General features: G+C 39.3%; 1 protein-coding gene across 1 annotated transcript in view; it reads left to right on the top strand.

Moving 5' to 3' along the window:
* Positions 1-19,987, top strand: part of LOC149070146 (uncharacterized) — a 302,008-nt gene that overhangs the window by 260,711 nt on the left and 21,310 nt on the right. Inside the window, exons 8-9 of the mRNA XM_089250240.1 lie at positions 11,913-12,023; positions 18,460-18,570. Coding sequence (XP_089106366.1) covers positions 11,913-12,023; positions 18,460-18,570 — 222 coding nt within the window. The remainder of the gene's footprint in view (positions 1-11,912; positions 12,024-18,459; positions 18,571-19,987) is intronic.

The following is a 19,987-nucleotide window of genomic DNA, read 5'->3' as shown; positions in this document are numbered from 1 at the left end:
ATGTCAAGCCCAATGACTACAAATATCGTACTGAAAGTGAATGTTTAAATAATCGCAAAGCCTAAGTTTCGTTTCGTTTTTTTTTGGGCCGGAAATGCCTAATACAAAAAGTTACTCTTTTTTTTTTTTTAAACAATGTTTAAAGCTGTTGGGCTTTTTATAGACCTCTTGTATAGGTCCGTACGTTACATTTCTCTGTTTTTACTTCAACACCGTTTTGTTACTCGGAGAGTTTACATAGTATGGTGTGCTAAGTAAACAGTGTGTTTTCATATATTTTTTTTTTCAACTTCTTCCCACGCATTCGGGAGTCATTCGTTAAAACGAAAGTTTTTTTTTTAGCTTTAGTTTTTATTTAGAAGAGGTGAAAAAACTCTCTCTCTCGTGTGTATTGGGTACTAAAATTCTGGATTTCCTGGTCTGGAGAAGTCCAGGGTCAAGACCGGGCAAGATCTTGTGGTCTTTGACCAGATCCATAGCTTGATGAGAGTCAACCATCCCGCCACCGCAGGTTTTCAAATTTGGGCAACGGCGTTCGGCCACACAGATCCGGGAAATAGGATATTCCGCATGGGCCATAATATGCTCAAGAGCTCGTCTCGGGATATCTCCATATGACCTCCCAAAAGAACAGGGACTGGCAAGTCTGCGGAATGAGAAGCTGAAACAGGGGTTCTTAACCTTTTCAGCCGTGACCCAAAATTAAAAGTATTATCAACTTGGCGGTCTACCCTAGATTCGAACATTATTCGAACCTAGTTAAACCCAGTCCATGGTGGGCCAATGGGGCCTGAGAGACAGGGTACCCGGTTTTATCAAGAACTTTGAATAATTCAAATATGAAAAATAAATTATTTTTCATTAATTTTAGAATTATTTTTACTTAGTTCTCTTGAGTTATTTTTCATCAATTCCGGAATAATTTTCCACTAATTAGGATTTTTTTTCCATTAATCCACTTACTCTGAGTTGCCCCGAGCCCTGTGCAACCCAAGTTTGGGTTGCGAACCCCTGGTTTGGGATGAATCTTATTATTTATGCACGCTATAAATTCAGTACAGTGAAGAATTCCGGTCCCGGGGCTCCAGTAAAGATTCCTACCTAATCCAGCCCGGATCCTAGGGGGTCCTAGGTATCTGCCCAAATTATTTCTATCCAGCGGAACTTTTTAGCCGTCAATGGAAGTGCCAAACGTCTTATTATGGCATCAACTGATAAAAACGCTTGTCTGGTGGACTTCCTCCATGTTTGTTTTTCATACCGTAAAAAAATAAAACCAATCTATCGGCACATATTTGGTTTGCAAGCCTTGTCTAATCTCAATAACAACAATATAATAATTGTAGAACTAACTTCCTCTTTCGAAAAATATTACTTCCGTGTTTTTCCATCTTGAGAAAACTTGGCAGCAATTGGCGAGTTTTTTTTTTCATTTCCCTACGTTGATTGGAAGAATTATCAATGGTGGTGTGGACGGAGCCGATAACATTAAAAACTAAAATTTTTAGGGTATGGTGATTTTTTTTGGCAGATCTGAACAGTAGTAGCATTGGGCCGCCAAGTATTTGAGCCTGTGAAATTAAGATATATTGGATAAGTAATTTCATTATTATTCGATTGCTTGAGAAAAATATCTAATTGAGAATTTCAAGTAATTTTTCACAAGTTATGATAGCAAATATGAAAAGAGATATGAGTTTCACACACACTTCAAGCACGGAATTTTATCGGGCCGCCTCAAATAATTTTCCAGTTAATTTATAGAATGAAAAATTAAAACAAAAAATTTATCCAGAATATTTTGATTTTCCTTTCCCTTTTGTTATCCAATTTTTTCAGGTTTCCAATTAATTTTTTTTACATTGCTTTCAATTTTTTTTTATGGATTTTTGAAATTTTTTATCGATTCTTGAATTTTTTCCGAGTTTTTTTTTTTTAAATTTTCTCTATTATTTAATTTCTTAGTTTTATTCAATTATTTATGAATTTTTTTTTTTTAGAATTTTAATAGATTGTTGAAAAACATTTTTCTATTCATAATTTTTTTTTATTCCTCAATATATCTTGAATTTTTTCTTTTAAATTCTTCGATTTCACATTTTTTTTTCTTTTTCTTTCACTTTTTTATTTACCTTTTCTTTCTTTAGAATTTTAATTTTTTTTTCAATTTTTTTATTACAATTTTTCTTTCAATTTCTAATTTTTATTTCATTTTAAATTTTTAATTTATATTTCTCTTTCGATTTGGGATTTTTATTTCTCTTTCAATTTCTAATTTATATTCTTCTTCCGATTTCTAATTTCTATTTGTAATTTCTATTTGTAATTTCAATTTCTATTTCAATTTCTAATTTCTATTTCAATTTCTAATTTCAATTTCAATTTCTAATTTCTATTTCAATTTCTAATTTCTATTTCTTCTTTCAATTTCTAATTTCTATTTCTTCTTTCAATTTCTAATTTCTATTTCTAATTTCAATTTCTAATTTCTATTTCAATTTCTAATTTCTATTTCTTCTTTCAATTTCTAATTTCTATTTCTTCTTTCAATTTCTAATTTCTATTTCTAATTTCTATTTCTAATTTCTAATTTCTATTTCTTCTTTCAATTTCTAATTTCTATTTCTTCTTTCAATTTCTAATTTCTATTTCTTCTTTCAATTTCTAATTTCTATTTCTTCTTTAAATTTCTAATTTCTATTTCTGTTTTAATTTCTAATTTCTAATTCTTCTTTAAATTTCTAATTTCTATTTCTCTTTTAATTTCCATTTTCTATTTCACTTTCAATTTCTAATTTATATTTCTCTTTCAGTTTCTAATTCCATTTCCCTTCATTTCTGAAAACATGTATTGGGCCCCAAATGCCCTACCAGAAATTGTCAATTCGATGTGTACCGTACATGCATCAGTGACAGAAACCGCTGATGATGTTTCGCCGGATTCTGGGAACCCAAGTCCCAATGGTGGATATAATGCAGAGGAAAAAGAACCAGAAATTGTGATTGCTAATGTTATGCTATACCCTTGCCTTTTTATTTTTAATGCTCGGGGGAAAAAAAAAGCATCAGTGGCTCCCGTTCAAGGCCAGAGAAAAGGGGAATGGCCCAAACCATCGCATGCGCTCGCTGTTCCATGATTGGCCGTCATTCCCCCTTTTTTTCGCGAGAGTGCGGGGGAGCCGCGCAATCGGACTATCAGCGAGACAGTGTTTTGTAATAATTTATTATTATTTCATTTAATAATAATATATGCACCCTCATATTCAAACGCAATATCTCTCTCTATCTCTCTCTGGATCCCTTGTTTGCATTTCTTCAACTCTAGGGATGACAAAAAATATATATATATATATTTCCCAGTCAGGAAATTTTTAATGGTTGAATGCAGTGCCGCGGCACCCCCACGGTGCCGTGATTGTGGGAATAAAATTATATTGATTTTATAGGAATGTGTGATAAGGTAGATTTCTAACCAGTGCTTAGTAATGCTCGTAAATTTTGAATTCTCGAAGTTGCCGTGAACCTTCGGGATCCTTATCATAAGTTTGGGAATACTTGGTTTAATGTGACACCTATTATCATGTGCTAATAGGTTGCCAAACACCCACAAAAATTTTTCTACACGGTATTTACTGCATTTATTGGACAAAAATTGTATTTAAAATCCTGTTTTGACGCTATTTTAGATTAAGTGTTTTTCAGTGGCTCCTCTCGCTTGCACGACTTCCTGAACTCCCATGACTAGATACTATCCCACTCTGGTCTGGTGCTTGGGTTATCAATTGTGATTCTGGAACCCCCCCCCCCCCCCGCCCTCCTTGCTATGCTGGTCGCTATATTTTCACTCTAATTTATGCTTTGTTATAAAATACGTCCCACAGACCCTCGGTGATCCTTAGACCCACTGTTTGAAACGCCACTGCAGAATAGTGATTGAATATATTTTTACGGACCCTTAAATAAGACTGATATTGAGAAATTGAAAATTCATGCCATATGGCCCCCTCAAGAGTGGAGATAAAAGGGCTCTAGTCCGGGATCCTGGAACGCTTCTGATCATTTTTTTATCACACTATAAATTCCTAGTTGCCCCCCCCCCACCCCAGTAAAAAGTCTGGCCTGAGGGCCCTCCAAACATCCCAGACTAGGGGCCCTGTTGTAGGACGTAGGGGCTATGATTTTCGCTACATTTTTGTCTGACCTTGACTTTAAAGTAACATTGGTACTCCGAAGTCATCATCTTCACCATTTTCTCCAGAAGCGTCGGAAATGTTTTACACTCGTGGATGCTCAACTTGAACTTCGGTAGAAATTTTGGATTTCTGAATAAACTCGGGATGCTCGAAGCTGAGCTAACGAATACCGGGTGGTACTCGAGCACCCCCTGGCTTCGCGCTGCTTCTCGTGCCAACCCAAGCTGGAAAATCACGCTTTAATTCTACATAAAGTGAAAAATACAGAAATCGTATTGTCTATCAAGACCTGCATTGGATATTGGAAAAATTAATTACCATAGACCATGGCCCACGTGACCCATTCTCACGGGTCTTCCTTCCCGTATAAAAGAAAGCTTTTGTCTCTCTGAAAGTGAAGACGGGAAAACAATTTTACCAAAGGTCTTGGTGAAATACTATGTTTTAAGAAGAATCTCTGCGGGTGGCAGTTCCATCAGGTAAACATGTGGACAGACATGAGACCCCCGTAGCATGTCAGAGGTCAGACGAGAGATTTGAAGAGGAGGAGGACTACACTACTGACGGGGCCTCGAAAAGAGGAAGAGATACTTTTTTTTTTTGCTTGACCCACAACAGAAGCCCCCTTTTTTTTCCTTTACCCAAAGAGTGGGACAAAAACTTCCTGTTTTTCTTCACCATATCCCCGAGGATGATTGATTATGTACATTACCACAATTCAAGTACAGCGTATACTAGTACTAGGAAATACATATACACACACGCCTTATTTTTCTTCTGGATACAGTGCACGGTGGTCACAGGATCACAATAGTATCATTGGTTCATGGCATTCCCCTTTGGCTATCCATTCTTGAATTGAAAGTCCTCAGGCCAGGATTTTCACAAGGAAGGGCCCCCGTACTCGCACTAATAGAAATTTAATTAATTTTTTTCTGTAAAACTAATCATTGGTCCCATATAGGCCCAAGATGAAAATTCCATTATATTTAGGGCTCAGTGGCCCACCATAAATTCCAACACATGGGCCTGACTCTAGGACTCCAGGATGGGTGGAGGTCATGGTTACAATACAAGTTGGTTGTGCTCAAACTATCAAAATTGTTATAAAAATCTATTAACTGCATCATGAGCCTTTGGGCAAAGTTATGTTCTGGGACCCCTCGGAAGTAACTGCCTCCAATTAATCGAATTTGTTTCAGGAAATGATAGTGCCAGATCTCACTATGAGGGAGTCTCCTATGTACTCGATGCGCTCAGGCAGTGCCCGGGTGGGCTCATGCGTTTCTTACGCCCCCGCGCCGTCAAATATTTTAAATCCGTTTTTCCAACTAAACAAAAATTATTTTTTTAAACATTATCGTCGCGGCGTCAAAAATTGCAATTTTCTAAATTTCGCCACCCCTCTCATGTGACAGTGTCATAGCCCCAGGAAGCTAATTCGGCTTCAGTTCGGGGTGGGGCACAATAAATTCACCGCAAGCGGCCCGTCAAAAGTTTGGCCTGGAGGTCCTATGGGTATGGGGGATAGCTGAAAAGCTTGATTCTGGGGGAACCAGGGAACCCGATTGTGTATATCGATTGTACAAAATCAATATAAGTGGTCAAAGTCTTGCTAAAAAAATTCGTAGGCGCCCTCCCCCCTCCATCGATGTGAGAACCGTGTCACAGACCAGTGTCCGAGCTTGTTCAAGTTTGGACTCGAAAGTTAAGCATAAACCCATGGGCTCCACGTGATGGGAGAGTCCAGCAGCCCTAAAAATTTTTTTTTTGGTTCTATTCCATAAATTTAGAGGCCCCCACGTTAGGAATGCGGGGGGGGGGGGCAAAAATAAACCATATAAAAATATTTATTTTGGATACGGCACTCGAGCGACAATATTATGCCACCATATTTCGAACAGATCATAACATATTTACAAAACAATATAGGAAAAGGAGTCGGTGGGGGGGGGGGTTTCTCGCTTACTCGCCCTATTGAGAGAAAGAGCGGGACCCAAATGGGTGTCAGACACGGTGAAAGAAGAAGTGTACTTATTCATGTACCTTAGTACTAGTACAGGGTATGAAAAAAATATACAAGAGAGACGGGTCTGGTTTGTGTGTGTGTGTTTTTTATGGATTGTGTGTAGCAGGTCAGCCTCCTCCCACCGTCCAGGGTAAAAAAAAAATTCCATGACCTATTAAACAAATAATAATACAAAAAAAGGTATCTGGGGCACGGGGTGCTTCATCACCCATCGTACCAACAAGTATTCACCAACCCTCACGGGGTGCACAAAAGATGTTTGCTTCCAGGGGTGGGGGTTGACCTCATTCTGATAATGTAAGCTTTACATGGGGAGGGGGCTCTGATTACAATTTTATAGGTGTACTGAGTACGGGGGCTCAAAATTGTACGGCCTTGTGGAAAATGTCATGATAAGTGTACCGTCGCGTGCTGTTGGACAATGGGAATGAGAGCGTGGGACCTCCTACGTAATTAATACTATGTACTAGGTAAATTTTATTTTGAATTAATTTCTTGAATTTAATGCGTACAGCCCGGATAATTATCATTGTTAGAAATTTAGAATCATCTTGAAAATTAATTTTTTCCCCCGTATTAAGATGGTACCCCCTACAAGTGCTGAGGAGGTTGGTTGGGCAGAAGTTTTGGTTTGCAGAACTCTCGATGGTTTAGGGACTATTCCACGGAGCCCAAACATAAATATCCCCATAAATATCCTCAAGGGTCGGTCAAATTCAAGGGCCACAACAGGCAAAATGCCCAATGAGGTGGCTGAGAAGAAAAAAATGATCAAAACAAATAAATTCATAAAAATAAGAAATAACAAAAAAATGTAATAAAAATTGGAATAAGATCAAATAAAGAATAAATATAAAATAAAATAAGTAAAATTCAATGAGATTTAAAAAAGAATTAAAAAAATGAAAACAAATAAAAAAGAACAGCAATTTATCAGAATAGTATTTTTAACAACATTCAAGTAAAATTTCCTTAGTATATTTTGTAAAAACTTATATTTCAAATTTTTTTCGCTACAAATTCTCTAAAAATTGAATATGAGTTGCCTGCGCACAAAAAATTTTTCTCGGGCCTTTCGAAATTCCTTTCCTGGGAAGTCTTGCAAGAATGTGGAAGTACATCAGCCTAAAATTTTATCCTAAATCCCAAAATTTTCACACTTACAGTGAGTATGAGACAAATAAATTTCAGTTTCTATAATAATAAATTAGTTTAATTAAATAATATCAATTTTATAATAAATCAACTAAAAGGTTTATGAACAGATAAAACTTTTGACACATATTTTTTTCGAAAAACGCTCAAATATTTCAAAACAACTATATATAAACCCAATTTTCTAGAAAAAATCTCGGTACAAAAATTTTTCGATGATGCGATTTTCTCACTTCGAAATCCGGTTGCTACAAAAAACACCAGAAAAATAAATGTCTCAAAATATTTACCTAGTACTTAAAAAAAAAAATTCCAACTCCTGATCCGGAACCTAAATTCCTATTCCGTAAATACCTGTCACAAAAAAAAAGGTATTCAAATAAGAGTTTATTTCGAAGGGGATCATGTTCTTTGACCCTTCAAAAGAAGAAAAAAAAAAATCGGATTTTCGTAACATTCTTGTGGGATTCGGTCCGATTTCTGGCAAAACATCAGCCAGTCTTCGGGGCCGGGGTCCTCCCTTACCACATAAAAACCCAGAGCTCTTCTTTTTCAGAAAAAATTTGAGGGTGGGAAATAATTTTTTTTTTTAGGGGAAAAGGGCTTCAGTCTGTGTCTAGTTTTTTTGGCTTTCGAGGTAAAAAAAAAAAAAAACGTCTCACAAGGGTAGTTATAGGACTTCCTGATGTGGTGCCTCCTTATAGGATACACACAGTCCTCTCTCTCTCTCTCTACCTATAGGAGGACCTCATAACAGGGTCACTTTTACCCTACGCATTGAGAAATTTTTGAGGGGGTCCTAGGATATAAAAAAAAAATACAGGAAGGGGGAAAAATATATTTTTTTTTAGTACGAAATTCTAGTATCCGTGTACACGAGATTTAGGTCAACCTTATACTCCCTCATTATAGTGATGGACTTTTTTTTTATATTATTATTATTATTATTATGTATTATCATTTTATTATCACTTTCTCACTGGTACCCATAAAAAAAAAGAGGGAATAACCTTGCATTTTATTCTTTTTTTCACGTGAAGATTCAGATCACTGATCTAGTCTTCCGGGAGATTGCCTAATATACTGTAGTTTTTTTTTTTTTTTTTTCGTATGAGAGAACCGTTTCCTATATTACGCAATGATCGCGGAGCTTATAAAGGTCAAGTGTTGTATGAAATATTTATGTTCGACATGATACCGCGATCATTTATAGAGCCGGGTTTGATGAATTTTTTTTTTTTTTTTTCCGGGATTAGGATACTTGGAAACCCTCCAGGATAAACCCGTCGAGGAATGTGTAGCTAAAAAAAAAGTGGGCCGTGAGTGGTCACATGAGGGTGGCGTGAGATATTTTGTGAGTGAAGTTGTGTTGAAGGCAGTTTACAGTGACGATGAAGTGTCGCGATATCGCTCAGGAGTGCCAGAGATCTTTGAAACTTTGAACATTCAAAAAAATATGGACACGCAATTAAATGTAAATTCACACAGAAAACTAATGGAAATTTGAAACAAATGAAAGAGTTAATTGAAAAAAAAATATAATGAAAAATACAACCTAATTAAAGAAATAATTCAAGCGCGTATGTAAATTCAGAATTAATGAAACAATTAATATTTCAGAATCGATGAAAGTAATTCTAGAATTTAAAAAAAAAAATTAGAAAAAATAAATAACTACAGAATTAAAGATAATTGAGAATTAATGAAAGAAACAATTCCAGAATTTATGAAAGAAATTATTCTAGAATTTATGAAAGAAATTATTCTAGAATTTATGAAAGAAATTATTCTAGAATTTATGAAAGAAATTATTCTAGAATTTATGAAAGAAATTATTCTAGAATTTATGAAAGAAATGATTCCATAATCGGTGGAAGAAATAGTTCTACAATTGATGAAATTTCAGAAATAACCCAAGAATGGATAAAATTCAGAAGTAACTCCAGAATCAAAATAAATTTAACAAATAAGTCCAGAATTTTGAAACTCCAGAATTAATGAAAGAAATATTTTAGAATTGATGAAAACTCAGAATTAATGAAAAAAATTATTCCAGAATTGATCAAAATCCAAAATAATTAATGAAAGAAATGATTTCAAGATCGATAAGAATTAATGAAAGAAATGATTTCAAGATCGATAAGAATTAATGAAAGAAATGATCTCAAGATCGATAAGAATTAATGAAAGAAATTATTTCAAGATCGATAAGAATTAATGAAAGAAATAATTCCAGAATTGAGGGAAATTCAAAATTAATGAAAGAAATTGTTTTAGAATTGGTGATAATTCAGAATTAATGAAAAAAATTGTCCCAAAATTGATCAAAATTCAGAACTAATGAAAAAAATTATTACAGAATTGATCAAAATCCAAAATAATTAATGAAAGAAATGATTTCAAGATCGATAAGAATTAATGAAAGAAATGATCTCAAGATCGATAAGAATTAATGAAAGAAATGATCTCAAGATCGATAAGAATTAATGAAAGAAATGATCTCAAGATCGATAAGAATTAATGAAAGAAATGATCTCAAGATCGATAAGAATTAATGAAAGAAATGATCTCAAGATCGATAAGAATTAATGAAAGAAATGATCTCAAGATCGATAAGAATTAATGAAAGAAATGATTTCAAGATCGATAAGAATTAATGGAAGAAATAATTCCAGAACTGAGGGAAATTCAAAATTAATGAAAGAAATTGTTTTAGAATTGGTGAAAATTCAGAATTAATGAAAAAAATTATTACAGAATTGATCAAAATTCAGAATTGATGAAAAAAAATTGATCAAAATTCAGAATTGATGAAAAAAAATTGATCAAAATTCAGAACTAATGAAAAAAATTATTACAGAATAAATTGATGGAAATTCAGCCACTGGGACCTCGGACGCATTTCGACTACCCTGAATATATATATCAGAGGTCACCCTAAAATGCTTCCGTACACTAACTATATAGACAATTTCAACAAGAAAAGCTCTGCTTTCGTGAATTTGAGCATAAATTTCTTACTTTGTTCATTGACAGTGGTTTTTCAAATATCACTTATTGTTCCCTGGGCCCGTGTTAACTAACCTCTTTAAACCCACATAGAAAGCGTTATTATTTTTATTATTATTCAAATCCTCGGTATGTTACTCTCTGTCCCCATTCTTTACCCCCCATTGGAACCGTTCCCGTGGTGCAGGTGCTCTCGGTGAAGAAGGGTGGAGGCTAAGCACTGAATAGGTACTGGGTACTATATAGGTACCCCATAGCCCTCTCTTGTCGAAAATATACCGTAAAAAAAAATAAGAGAGGGCAAGTTTAGGTCGAAAATAGGGAAAAACATGCCTAGGAAAAAGAGAAGGGTATATCAAAAGGTGAAGGATCTTCCTGGGAAGGTCACGTTTTAGAGGTCGAAGTTTCGATACCCCCTTGTGCTCCCTTTCTACGCTTCTTTTTTTTTGCGACCCCTTGAAAAATTGAATTCAGGGGCACCATCCAATGAAAGGAGATTCGAACCTCGAATTTGGGATCCTCAAGACGGGGGAGAAGGGGAAAAAAATAACAGTGACATGCCCTTAAACTATATTCTAAATAGTGCATTCTCAACTCATGGCCCGCAGGCCAAATGTGGATCACGGTGTGATATGGTGTGGCCCAATCTCAATCCTAATTTTGTGAAAATGAAATAAGAGGCACATTCTCATATCGCATGAGTGACCAACGGCATAATTATAGATCAGTTGTGTGGCGTGGCCGACACAGTTCCAACTCATGTTATCCCAGGGCACTTAAGCGACCCACGGCCCGTTCCGATATCACTTGAATGACTCGCGGCACATTGTTTGGACCTCGGCACGGACTGCTTGGCTCTCACAAGAGGTATTCAGCAACCTTTGTGACCCACGGCACAGTTCCAGATGACTCAAGCGGACTGCGGTGCATCTACCGATCACTTTAGTGACCCACGGCACACTTTTTGGACCTCATCACCGGTTTCATGACGCTCATGGCATTCAGCAACCCCTGTGATTCGCGGCACAGTTCCAGATCACTTAAGAGTCCCGCGGCATATTTATAGATTACCGCAGTATATTTCTAAATTACTTGGGTGACACGCGGCATGTTTGCGGGTCACTTAAGTGTTGAACTGTATGCGGAACAGTTACAGATCACTCAAGCGGCCCGTGACACATTTTCAGATCACTTAAGTAACCATCGGCGTTCTTCTCAGATCACCTAATTAAGTGGCTCGCACTCTTCTGCGGGTTGAACACCCTTGTTCTAAATACATTAGATTTTCTGTAATTTAGGTTGTCCCAAACTTGGTAATTTGTAATTACACTGCTCATAAACATCTTTGATCCTAGTCATATGAGGCCCCCCCCCCAATGCCTGCTTTTTACAGGGGGTGGGGCCCTATATATACATATATATATTTTTTTAAATTATTATTTTTTGTATAAATTTGACGTATAACTGTTGTGCGCATTTGTATGTGTGTATAATGTTTTAAATGATTTTATTTTTTCTATTTATAGGGTCTCTACCTCCAAGTCCGGCTGACAGTGGTGTATCGGACGTGGACAGCAGCAGTAGTCACCTGAGCAACGAGGAAACGAAACCCAAACTGCACGGAAATCCAGCTGCAGGTCAGAGTTGACATTTTCTCAACATGGATTCCTAGAATCCATGGATTTTCGGATCTCTTCAAATCACGAAATATAAATCGATTAATGAAAGTATAGGATTTGAAATGGTTTCTTTTAATAGCAGTGTTTTGGGGACGCTGACAGAGTTCCGGCCCGGGGTCCCCGCGATTATTTTTTTTTTTTTAAACTAAAATTCAAAGCAGTCTCTAGCAGTGTTCCTTAACTTTCTTTCCTCTCCCACGGTCTTCTGTGGACCACGTGCAATGGATCCCGCTTATAACGTTCTCGCTTAGAATGTTTTCCCTCTTATATTCTTGGTTACTTTTTACAAATACTCATTGAGATTTCCTTTTTAAAACGTTTTCCCGCTTACAACGTTTTTCCATGACGGTTTTTTTTTTGGTTTTTTTTTTTTTTGAAAAACGTTATAAGTGGGACGTACTGTATTCTTCTCATGACCCTCCTCCCATATCCGTTTCTGATGATTTAATTGATTTTTTGAGTAAATTTAAAGGAACAGAAATTTTGGTCGATTCCCGCATCCCTTGGGGGCTTCCATCTCTTGTAGGAGGGAAGGGCATCTAAACTTCGTGAACCTTCCCCCCGTGAACCGTCGAATTGTCTCTGTGGGGAGGGACATACCGAAGTTGGAAGTAATCGCTTACTTACATACATACTTTCGAGAATCTTCGTTGCAGATCTCATCATGTAGGCCCTCTATGAACATGTGGCCTTCGGGCCGTATCCGTAAACTCAGGGCCGCAACTAGATGCTTGGTCAGCCGGGGCAAGCGAGCATTTTGCTGCCCGTAACGGTTGGAATTTGTGCCCTCTCTTGTCCAGCGGCAGGAGCACTAGCCCCGCCTGCTCCCCCCACACCTCAGTTTCGGCCTTGATGAAACCATTTCCTTCTGCCGGGATCTTTGATGGGACTCGAAATTTGTGAATTGTAGTTTTAAAAAAAAGTCATCGCGGGGACCCCGGGCTGGAGCTCTGTCAGCGTATCCGAAGTGGGAGATTCGTGGTCTCTCTCAAGTGTCATTCAAACTAATGACCGATTTTAGGCATAATTTAATTCATAAAATCTCTTTAATCAGTTTTTGCCTCTGGAAAGAGGTTGTCCAGTTCTTGGCTTCCTGAATAATGTTAAGGACAAAACCCCTCTTCCATACTGGAGGTGGGGGGGGGGGGTTGTCCTATTGTATGAAGTGTCTGTCATTGGCAATATACGTACATACATAGACAGCTGCTGTCATTTTGGCAGGCCTCAATCCCATACACGGCTCGAAGACCCCTTTCATGTTTTAAAAAGCCTCACTTATTTCAGGGCCTTTTTTGTTGAATGGTGGACTTTACCGGAATACAACTGTACTCTGGGGTCCTTTTCAAATACGGATGAATGAATGACCAAAATGGTGATGTACAAGGACATTCCACCCCTCCCCACTATCCCGGAATCGCTCAATCCCAGTGGCTTTGCTGTGGTCATAACGGGTAACTGGACATGTTTAAAGTCGGCCACTTTGCTTTGTCCGAAGAAGGAGAAGAAAAGTTTCTTGACCAGTCGTCGTTCTTGTCAGTGCCTGTCAATATTATTGCCACCCCCCTTCTTCTTTTAACCTGGCCATTTTGAAAGCCTTTGAGGACTCAACATGTCTGTGGGGGGGAGGGGGCGCTTTTTGTGGTTCACTTTTGAGTTGTAAGAATGAGAAATTTTCGGATATTTTGGAGTATGGATGAAGGTGAAACTCATGAATAAGATTCGGACTATTGTGATAAGAGGCCCTCCCCCCCCCCCCCCCGAGAACTATGGTGATTTTCTAAGAAGTGGGGGCTGTAATTGCCTATTTCAAAAACCTCTCTATTGTGTGGACAGACGTTTTGCGGTGAGATATTCAAGGTTTTCTAGGAGGCTTTTAAGATATAGGTTGGATATCGATTTTTTTCCTGGGCCTCATTTCCGCATGTGTAAAAGAGACATTACTCTGGTGGTTCTCAATCTCGCGGACCATACGCCCCCTCCACGGCCCTCACATTAGGGATCAGGGTTCCTAGGCTGGGATCTTTCGCGGGCCCCCAAGCCAGACTTTTCACTGGCCCTTCTATAGTGAATTTATAGCATAAAATAACTGAAACTGATAGACTCAGTAATTGGCCCGGGCCCCAGGGCTGGAGCTCTGTCAGCCCCACCCTTATATGGGAGTCCATGCACCCTCGCGTCAAAGCCATCTTAATAGCACCCGGTTTATCATATAACATACCTACTACCGAAAATTGTAACCGAATCTCAATATCACGATGCCTGTGGGCCATCCCGAGTAGACCAACGATATAACACGGCACTGCGGAGCACCCACAGTGAATCCGACGCCACTGCCCAGGAGTCAGGACCTCCTCCTTTTACCAGATCATGGCCCACGGCTCTGTCTCAAGAAAGACGTATAAGCGGTTGGTCGAAAAAGTCACCCAGGACCCCCCTAAACTGGGTAGGTCTTGAAGTAAAACACATGATCTATATGCATATTCCGTGCATGAAGCAGCGCAGTCTTCACTCATTGGGGGCCCCTCCCGGGCACAGCCCAAGGGCCTCAAGTGTGGCCTCACAAAAATTCAAACTGATTAAAAATTTCCAGATTAAGCATGCAAATTAGTAGGCAGGCATATTTTTAACCTCACCAGTAGGGGGAAGGGGGGCTCAGAAAAATCGCTTAACCCAGGGCTCCGCGATGCTCTTAAGACCACCCTGCCGTGAAATAAAATATCTAGGATATTTTTTCTGGAGAATTTTTCCAAAGGTCATCGTGAATCAGGAAAGAGATTTTCCATGAGAGTGCCCTATTTGAGAAACTCTGAAATAAATTTTTTATTACAACCCGGAATTCCTTGTCAATGGAATTTCTATACACAGTGTATATTTTTCACGCGCCCCCTTACACCGTAATGTATAAATTTCTCTTTACCACGTCATTTGGAACCTCTTTTGTTATTAGGTCGAATTTTTTTTTCCCACGCTCTCTCTATGGCAGTTTGTTTTTTTTACGACGCCATCTCGTGACCCTCCCTTTTACTACCAAGGAAAGAAGCCATTGTATTTATTCCTCGATAATATTATATTATTCTCCTTATTCTTTTTTTTTTTTAAACCACGTGCCTTATTTGTCATGTGAAATCTTCTTCATTTTATATAACGTTTGTCCTATATATATGTATCCATTTCTCAATGACCGCGTGAGTAGGATTGCCCCTGTTGATTGACTATAAAAGATCACTCGGGAGAGACCATTTTTATGGGTGTGTGGAGGAAGGTCAGTCGTTTTTTCCATGCGGATACGAGGCTTTTAAACGGGCATTTTGAAAAGTTGGTGCTCCCGAGCACCTCGTGGCGATCGTTGAAGCCCTCCGGAGCGTTCGGTGCAGGTGGTGCTTGAGAGCTTTCCGATGTCTCTATGTGAGAGTTCGAATTCTTTTGGTCTGTGTTGTCGTAATTTGTCTGTTATGGTTGCTGTATGGGTGCTCTTCTTCTAATGCCGGTATTGAACGGTCGTCGTGACTTAGAAAAATAAAAGTTGAAGACACCCCCCCCCCCCTTCCCGTGCTCTACAAACAGAGGTCTCCAACTTTACGTACCCATCGTCAAAAGAAGAGCACCTTTTCAGCAAGTTTGACGTATGAATACATGAAAAGGCGATGATTTCAATCCTTGAATGCAATTGCTCCAAGGGTGTTTGATTGGAACATTGATCAAGTGCTCGCGAGAACGAGACTGGACACTAGCATCGAGCACTCTGGGTACTTCAGGGAGCACCGTGATGCTCGCGAGTAACGGGTTGAAGATGCCTGCTCTACAACATACCTGCTCAACTCATGGCACGCGGGCCACACGTGTCCCTCGGAGTCATCGGATGTGGCCCCACGACCTAAAACCCAATCTCGTTAAAATGAACCAAGCGATTTATTTAAAGATCACTTAAGTGACCCGCCACACGGTTCTGGAGCAGTTAACGACCCATAGCACATTCACAGATCATTTAAGTGACCGTGAACATTTACAGATCAATAAAGTGACCCCATGGCTCGTGGCACAGCTCCACATCACTCAAAGAACCCGCCACATATTTACAAATCACTTGAGTGACCCACGGCACAGTTACAGAGTACTTAAGCGGCACGCGGTGCACGCTCACGTCACTCAACTTATACGTGGCACAGTTCTAGATCACTCATGTGACCCACGGTACATTTCCTGATCATTCAAGTGACTCGCGGCACATTTACACATAAATTGAGTGGCCCGCGGAATATTTCGACATGAATTAAGTGACCCGCGGAATACTTACATATCACTTGAGTCACCCGTGGCACAATTTCAAAGCACTTAAGTGGCCCGCTGCCTATTTACCGACACGTTTTCAAATCAGTGAAGTGGCCCGCATACTCCTAAAGGTTGAGCACCCTCGTCCTGCAAGGAAAGTGGCAATTCGGCCAGACTTTTTTAGGAATTGCTGGGTGAAGTGGGGGAGCTATGATCATGTTAGATGACCTAGACCAGTGTCTCCCAAAGTAGGCAATATCGCCCCCTGCATAGAGCGATGGAACGTCCAGGGAGGCGATAGAAACTGAGAATAACATAGGATCCTATGGATTCGCTTGAGCCGAGGGCGATGACAGAAAAAATTTCTGAAAAAGAGGGCGTGTTGGAACAAAAAGATTAGAAAACTGTGGCCTAGACCACAGTTTCCCAAACTCACCTCCATCGCCCCCTTATTCGGAATTTTTTTCTGTCATCGCCGCTCGACTCAAGCGAACGCATAGAATCTTATGTTATACTCATAGATTCTATCGCCCCCTGGACCATTCCATCGGTCACTGGGGGGTGATATTGCTCACTTTGGGAAACATTAGCCTAGACCATAGTTTCCCAACCTTTTTTGTCCCATCGCCCCCCTCTTCAGAATTTTTTTTCTCCCATCGCCCCCCAACGCAATCTAACCCATAGGTTAGATCTAACCCGTAGCTTATACCGTCCCCCTGGAATTTTCCATCGCCCCCAAGGGGGCGTTAACGCCCACGTTGGGAATCACTGGCCTAGACCCTAGTTTCCAAACTTTTTGTTTCATCGCCCCCTTCATCAGAAATGTTTTTCTCTCATTCCCCCCCCCCCCAATTCAAGTGAACCGATAGGATTCTATGTTAAATCCGTAGTTTCTATCACCACAGGGGTGCAACATTGCCCACTTTGGGAAACACTGGCCTATTCCCGATTCTTAAAGAATATCCAAGTATATTCTTTAAGAATCGGGGAATCCTGCATAAAAGAAAAAGTTTGAAAAATTTACTAGGGGAAGGGCGGGGAGGAGATTCGTAAACCAAGACCTGAAGCAATCCCAATTCACATAATCTTGTCCTAAAACTACTGTTAAACAATATAGTACCATCTAACCAGTTGAGTCTTACTTATATGACGGCCCTCTACATACATCACATCTAGGCCCTACGCATTAAGACGGTCTTATGAGTGTGGGTGTGCGAAAAAAACATTATATCATCGATATTACTAGACCGAAAATGAATGGCTCTCGAAACTGTAAATTTAGCCATCAATATCATATTACCATTTATAGTTTGCATGCAATTTTCAACGCATAATAAACCGCGATACATCGGAACCAGATGTATGTATTATTAGCATACATATTCGAGCAGCTATCCAAGTATATTCTTTAAGAATCGGGGAATATCGCGTCCATAATCATCATGATGTTCGCTCGGGATGGCTCTAAAAAAGATGGCTCTCGGAAAAAAATGAGGCTCGATCTCCGCGCTCGTGCGAGCAAATGGGTCACCTTGACATCCATTCAAAATTAGGCTCATCTTTTTCGGTCATCTTTTTCCCCCTCATCTTTTTTCATACAAACTTTCAATGTTTTCGTTGTTTTTTTTTTCCTCTCGAGACTATGACCATTAAGAAATAAAAAATCCATTAACTATAGCCGTATCATATACAGTCGGCCCCGCTTAATCGGATAACGAATAAACGGATCAAAATCCTCCTGCACCAGAATTTCTCCCATCATTTAATTATTTTATTCTCGTTCCCTGTTGAGCCAATAGAGGACGCTTTTTTTAATGATAAGTGAAAATCTTAGGTATTGTCATCATGTCTGATTTATTCGAGAAGCTATTGATCCTGATCAGTTTTCAATGTACAAACTATACTAACGTTGTAAAGTGACAATTGAATTGTTCTCCGCATAATCGGATACACTCCGCTTAATCGGATATTGTGCGCTCTGGAATCGTGACATGCGATTAAGCGGAGCCGACTGTATTGCAGAATGATTCTACGAGATTATATCCGAAAGTTCTATTCATTTGTGTGGAAATTTTGTGGGAATAAAATAGTTAATAAAATTATTATTTATTATTTTTTTCAATAGTTCCTCCGTCTCGGACACCCGAATCGTCCAGTCCTAATGGCCTATCCTACGTCACAACTTCTTACGGTCAGTCGTCGCACTTGCATCAGTACAATGGAAGGCAGCATCAATGTAAGTTGTACCACATTATTATCATTCCCCCCCACACACGCAAAAGCCGGCATGCCGTTATACGCGAGGGACACCAGCGTCGCGAATGTTCAAGTCTGGTCCGTTCCGGGCGTGCCGGAAAACACGGGGATTCCTGGCATACTGGTCTCCCTCGCTGTGTCTAATGCGCGGGGGGGGGGGGGGAAAGATACGGTATTTAATAATTATTACTATATAGTACTGATGTTTTGTTATAGCTTGTGGGATTCAATCGCTCAATTTTCACTGCTGGAGTGGCTGGTTTACCGATCCAAAAATTATTCTATGCACGTTTGGTATGATTTCGTGCGTGGAAGCAAAAGATTAATCGGCATGCAGATGGTCAAACCCCCCCCCCCCCCATCGTATGGATTCAGTTTTGGTGCCTGGTGATCATTATAAATGGTGTATGGTGACGAATAATGTCGACTCCACTGGTGTTTTCGCCAGAATGGCTGATCTGACCAGGACTAATTCCTGGCCTCAACAAGGGTGGGACTGACAGGGTCCCAGCCTGGGGGGCGATTTTCATCATCTTTTGGTTTTTTCGCACCGTAAATGCACAATGGAGAGGTCCCGTGAAAAGTCTTTCCTGGGAGCCGGCAAAAAATCACAGCTAAAGGGCCCTGCTTGCCGAATTTGAGGGCCCATGTTCCCACCACGCTAATCATTTGGTTAACCAGGGGTAAATAACGTTCTCATTCCTAGAGAGCACTTAGGAGATAAATAAAAAAACGGTATTTAAATCAGTTAAAAAATTGTCCTTATCGAAGGACTAAAAAGGGTTAAATGACAACTAAGCCTCTTTTTTTTTTCGTTCGCCAAGCACGATCATGGAGATTATATCCCTGATACTGTATTATAAAACCAACACTTTGGACGATGTTCAGCAATGCCATTTTTGCATCGAGCACCAGAGTCATTCACGTGTGTGTATATACTTAGTGCTCTATAAAATAAAACTTTCCAGATCCTAATCTGTGTTTAGGATCCAAAAAATTTTTCTTTATTACTTCCTCTCTTAATCTTTTTCTTTTTTGGTTCGCTTTCGTACCAATCTCATGCTGATCACGTGTCACGTCAGTTCAGTTGGTGCTCATCCGATCCAAAAAAAAAGAAAAAAAAGAAGCCAAATTTAGGTGAGTAGGAACAAGCTCATCAGTGCAGAACTATCTCCGGCTTCTTCATGTTTGGCTTGGAGAGGAAAAAGAATTCCACGTCGCACAAAAAAATCCTGAGACTGGTCAGATAATGCAATGCGTGTTTTGGTCATACATGATGGAATTCAGGCGTTAAAAAACTAGCGCGTTGTGTGCAGCTGCGTACCGTCATTTACTGCATACATGCTCAACCCACGGCCCGTCGGGTGCAAACGTAGCCCTTGGTGCCACCTGATGCA

Source organism: Pholcus phalangioides, unplaced genomic scaffold, assembly GCF_987345545.1.
Source record: "Pholcus phalangioides strain wild (caught in Gottingen) unplaced genomic scaffold, Ppha-v1.0 ptg000022l_1, whole genome shotgun sequence".
NCBI classification, from domain to species: Eukaryota; Metazoa; Arthropoda; class Arachnida; order Araneae; family Pholcidae; genus Pholcus; species Pholcus phalangioides.
The sequence above is the reverse complement of the archived record's forward strand: the minus strand, read 5'-3'. Positions and strand labels throughout refer to the sequence as shown.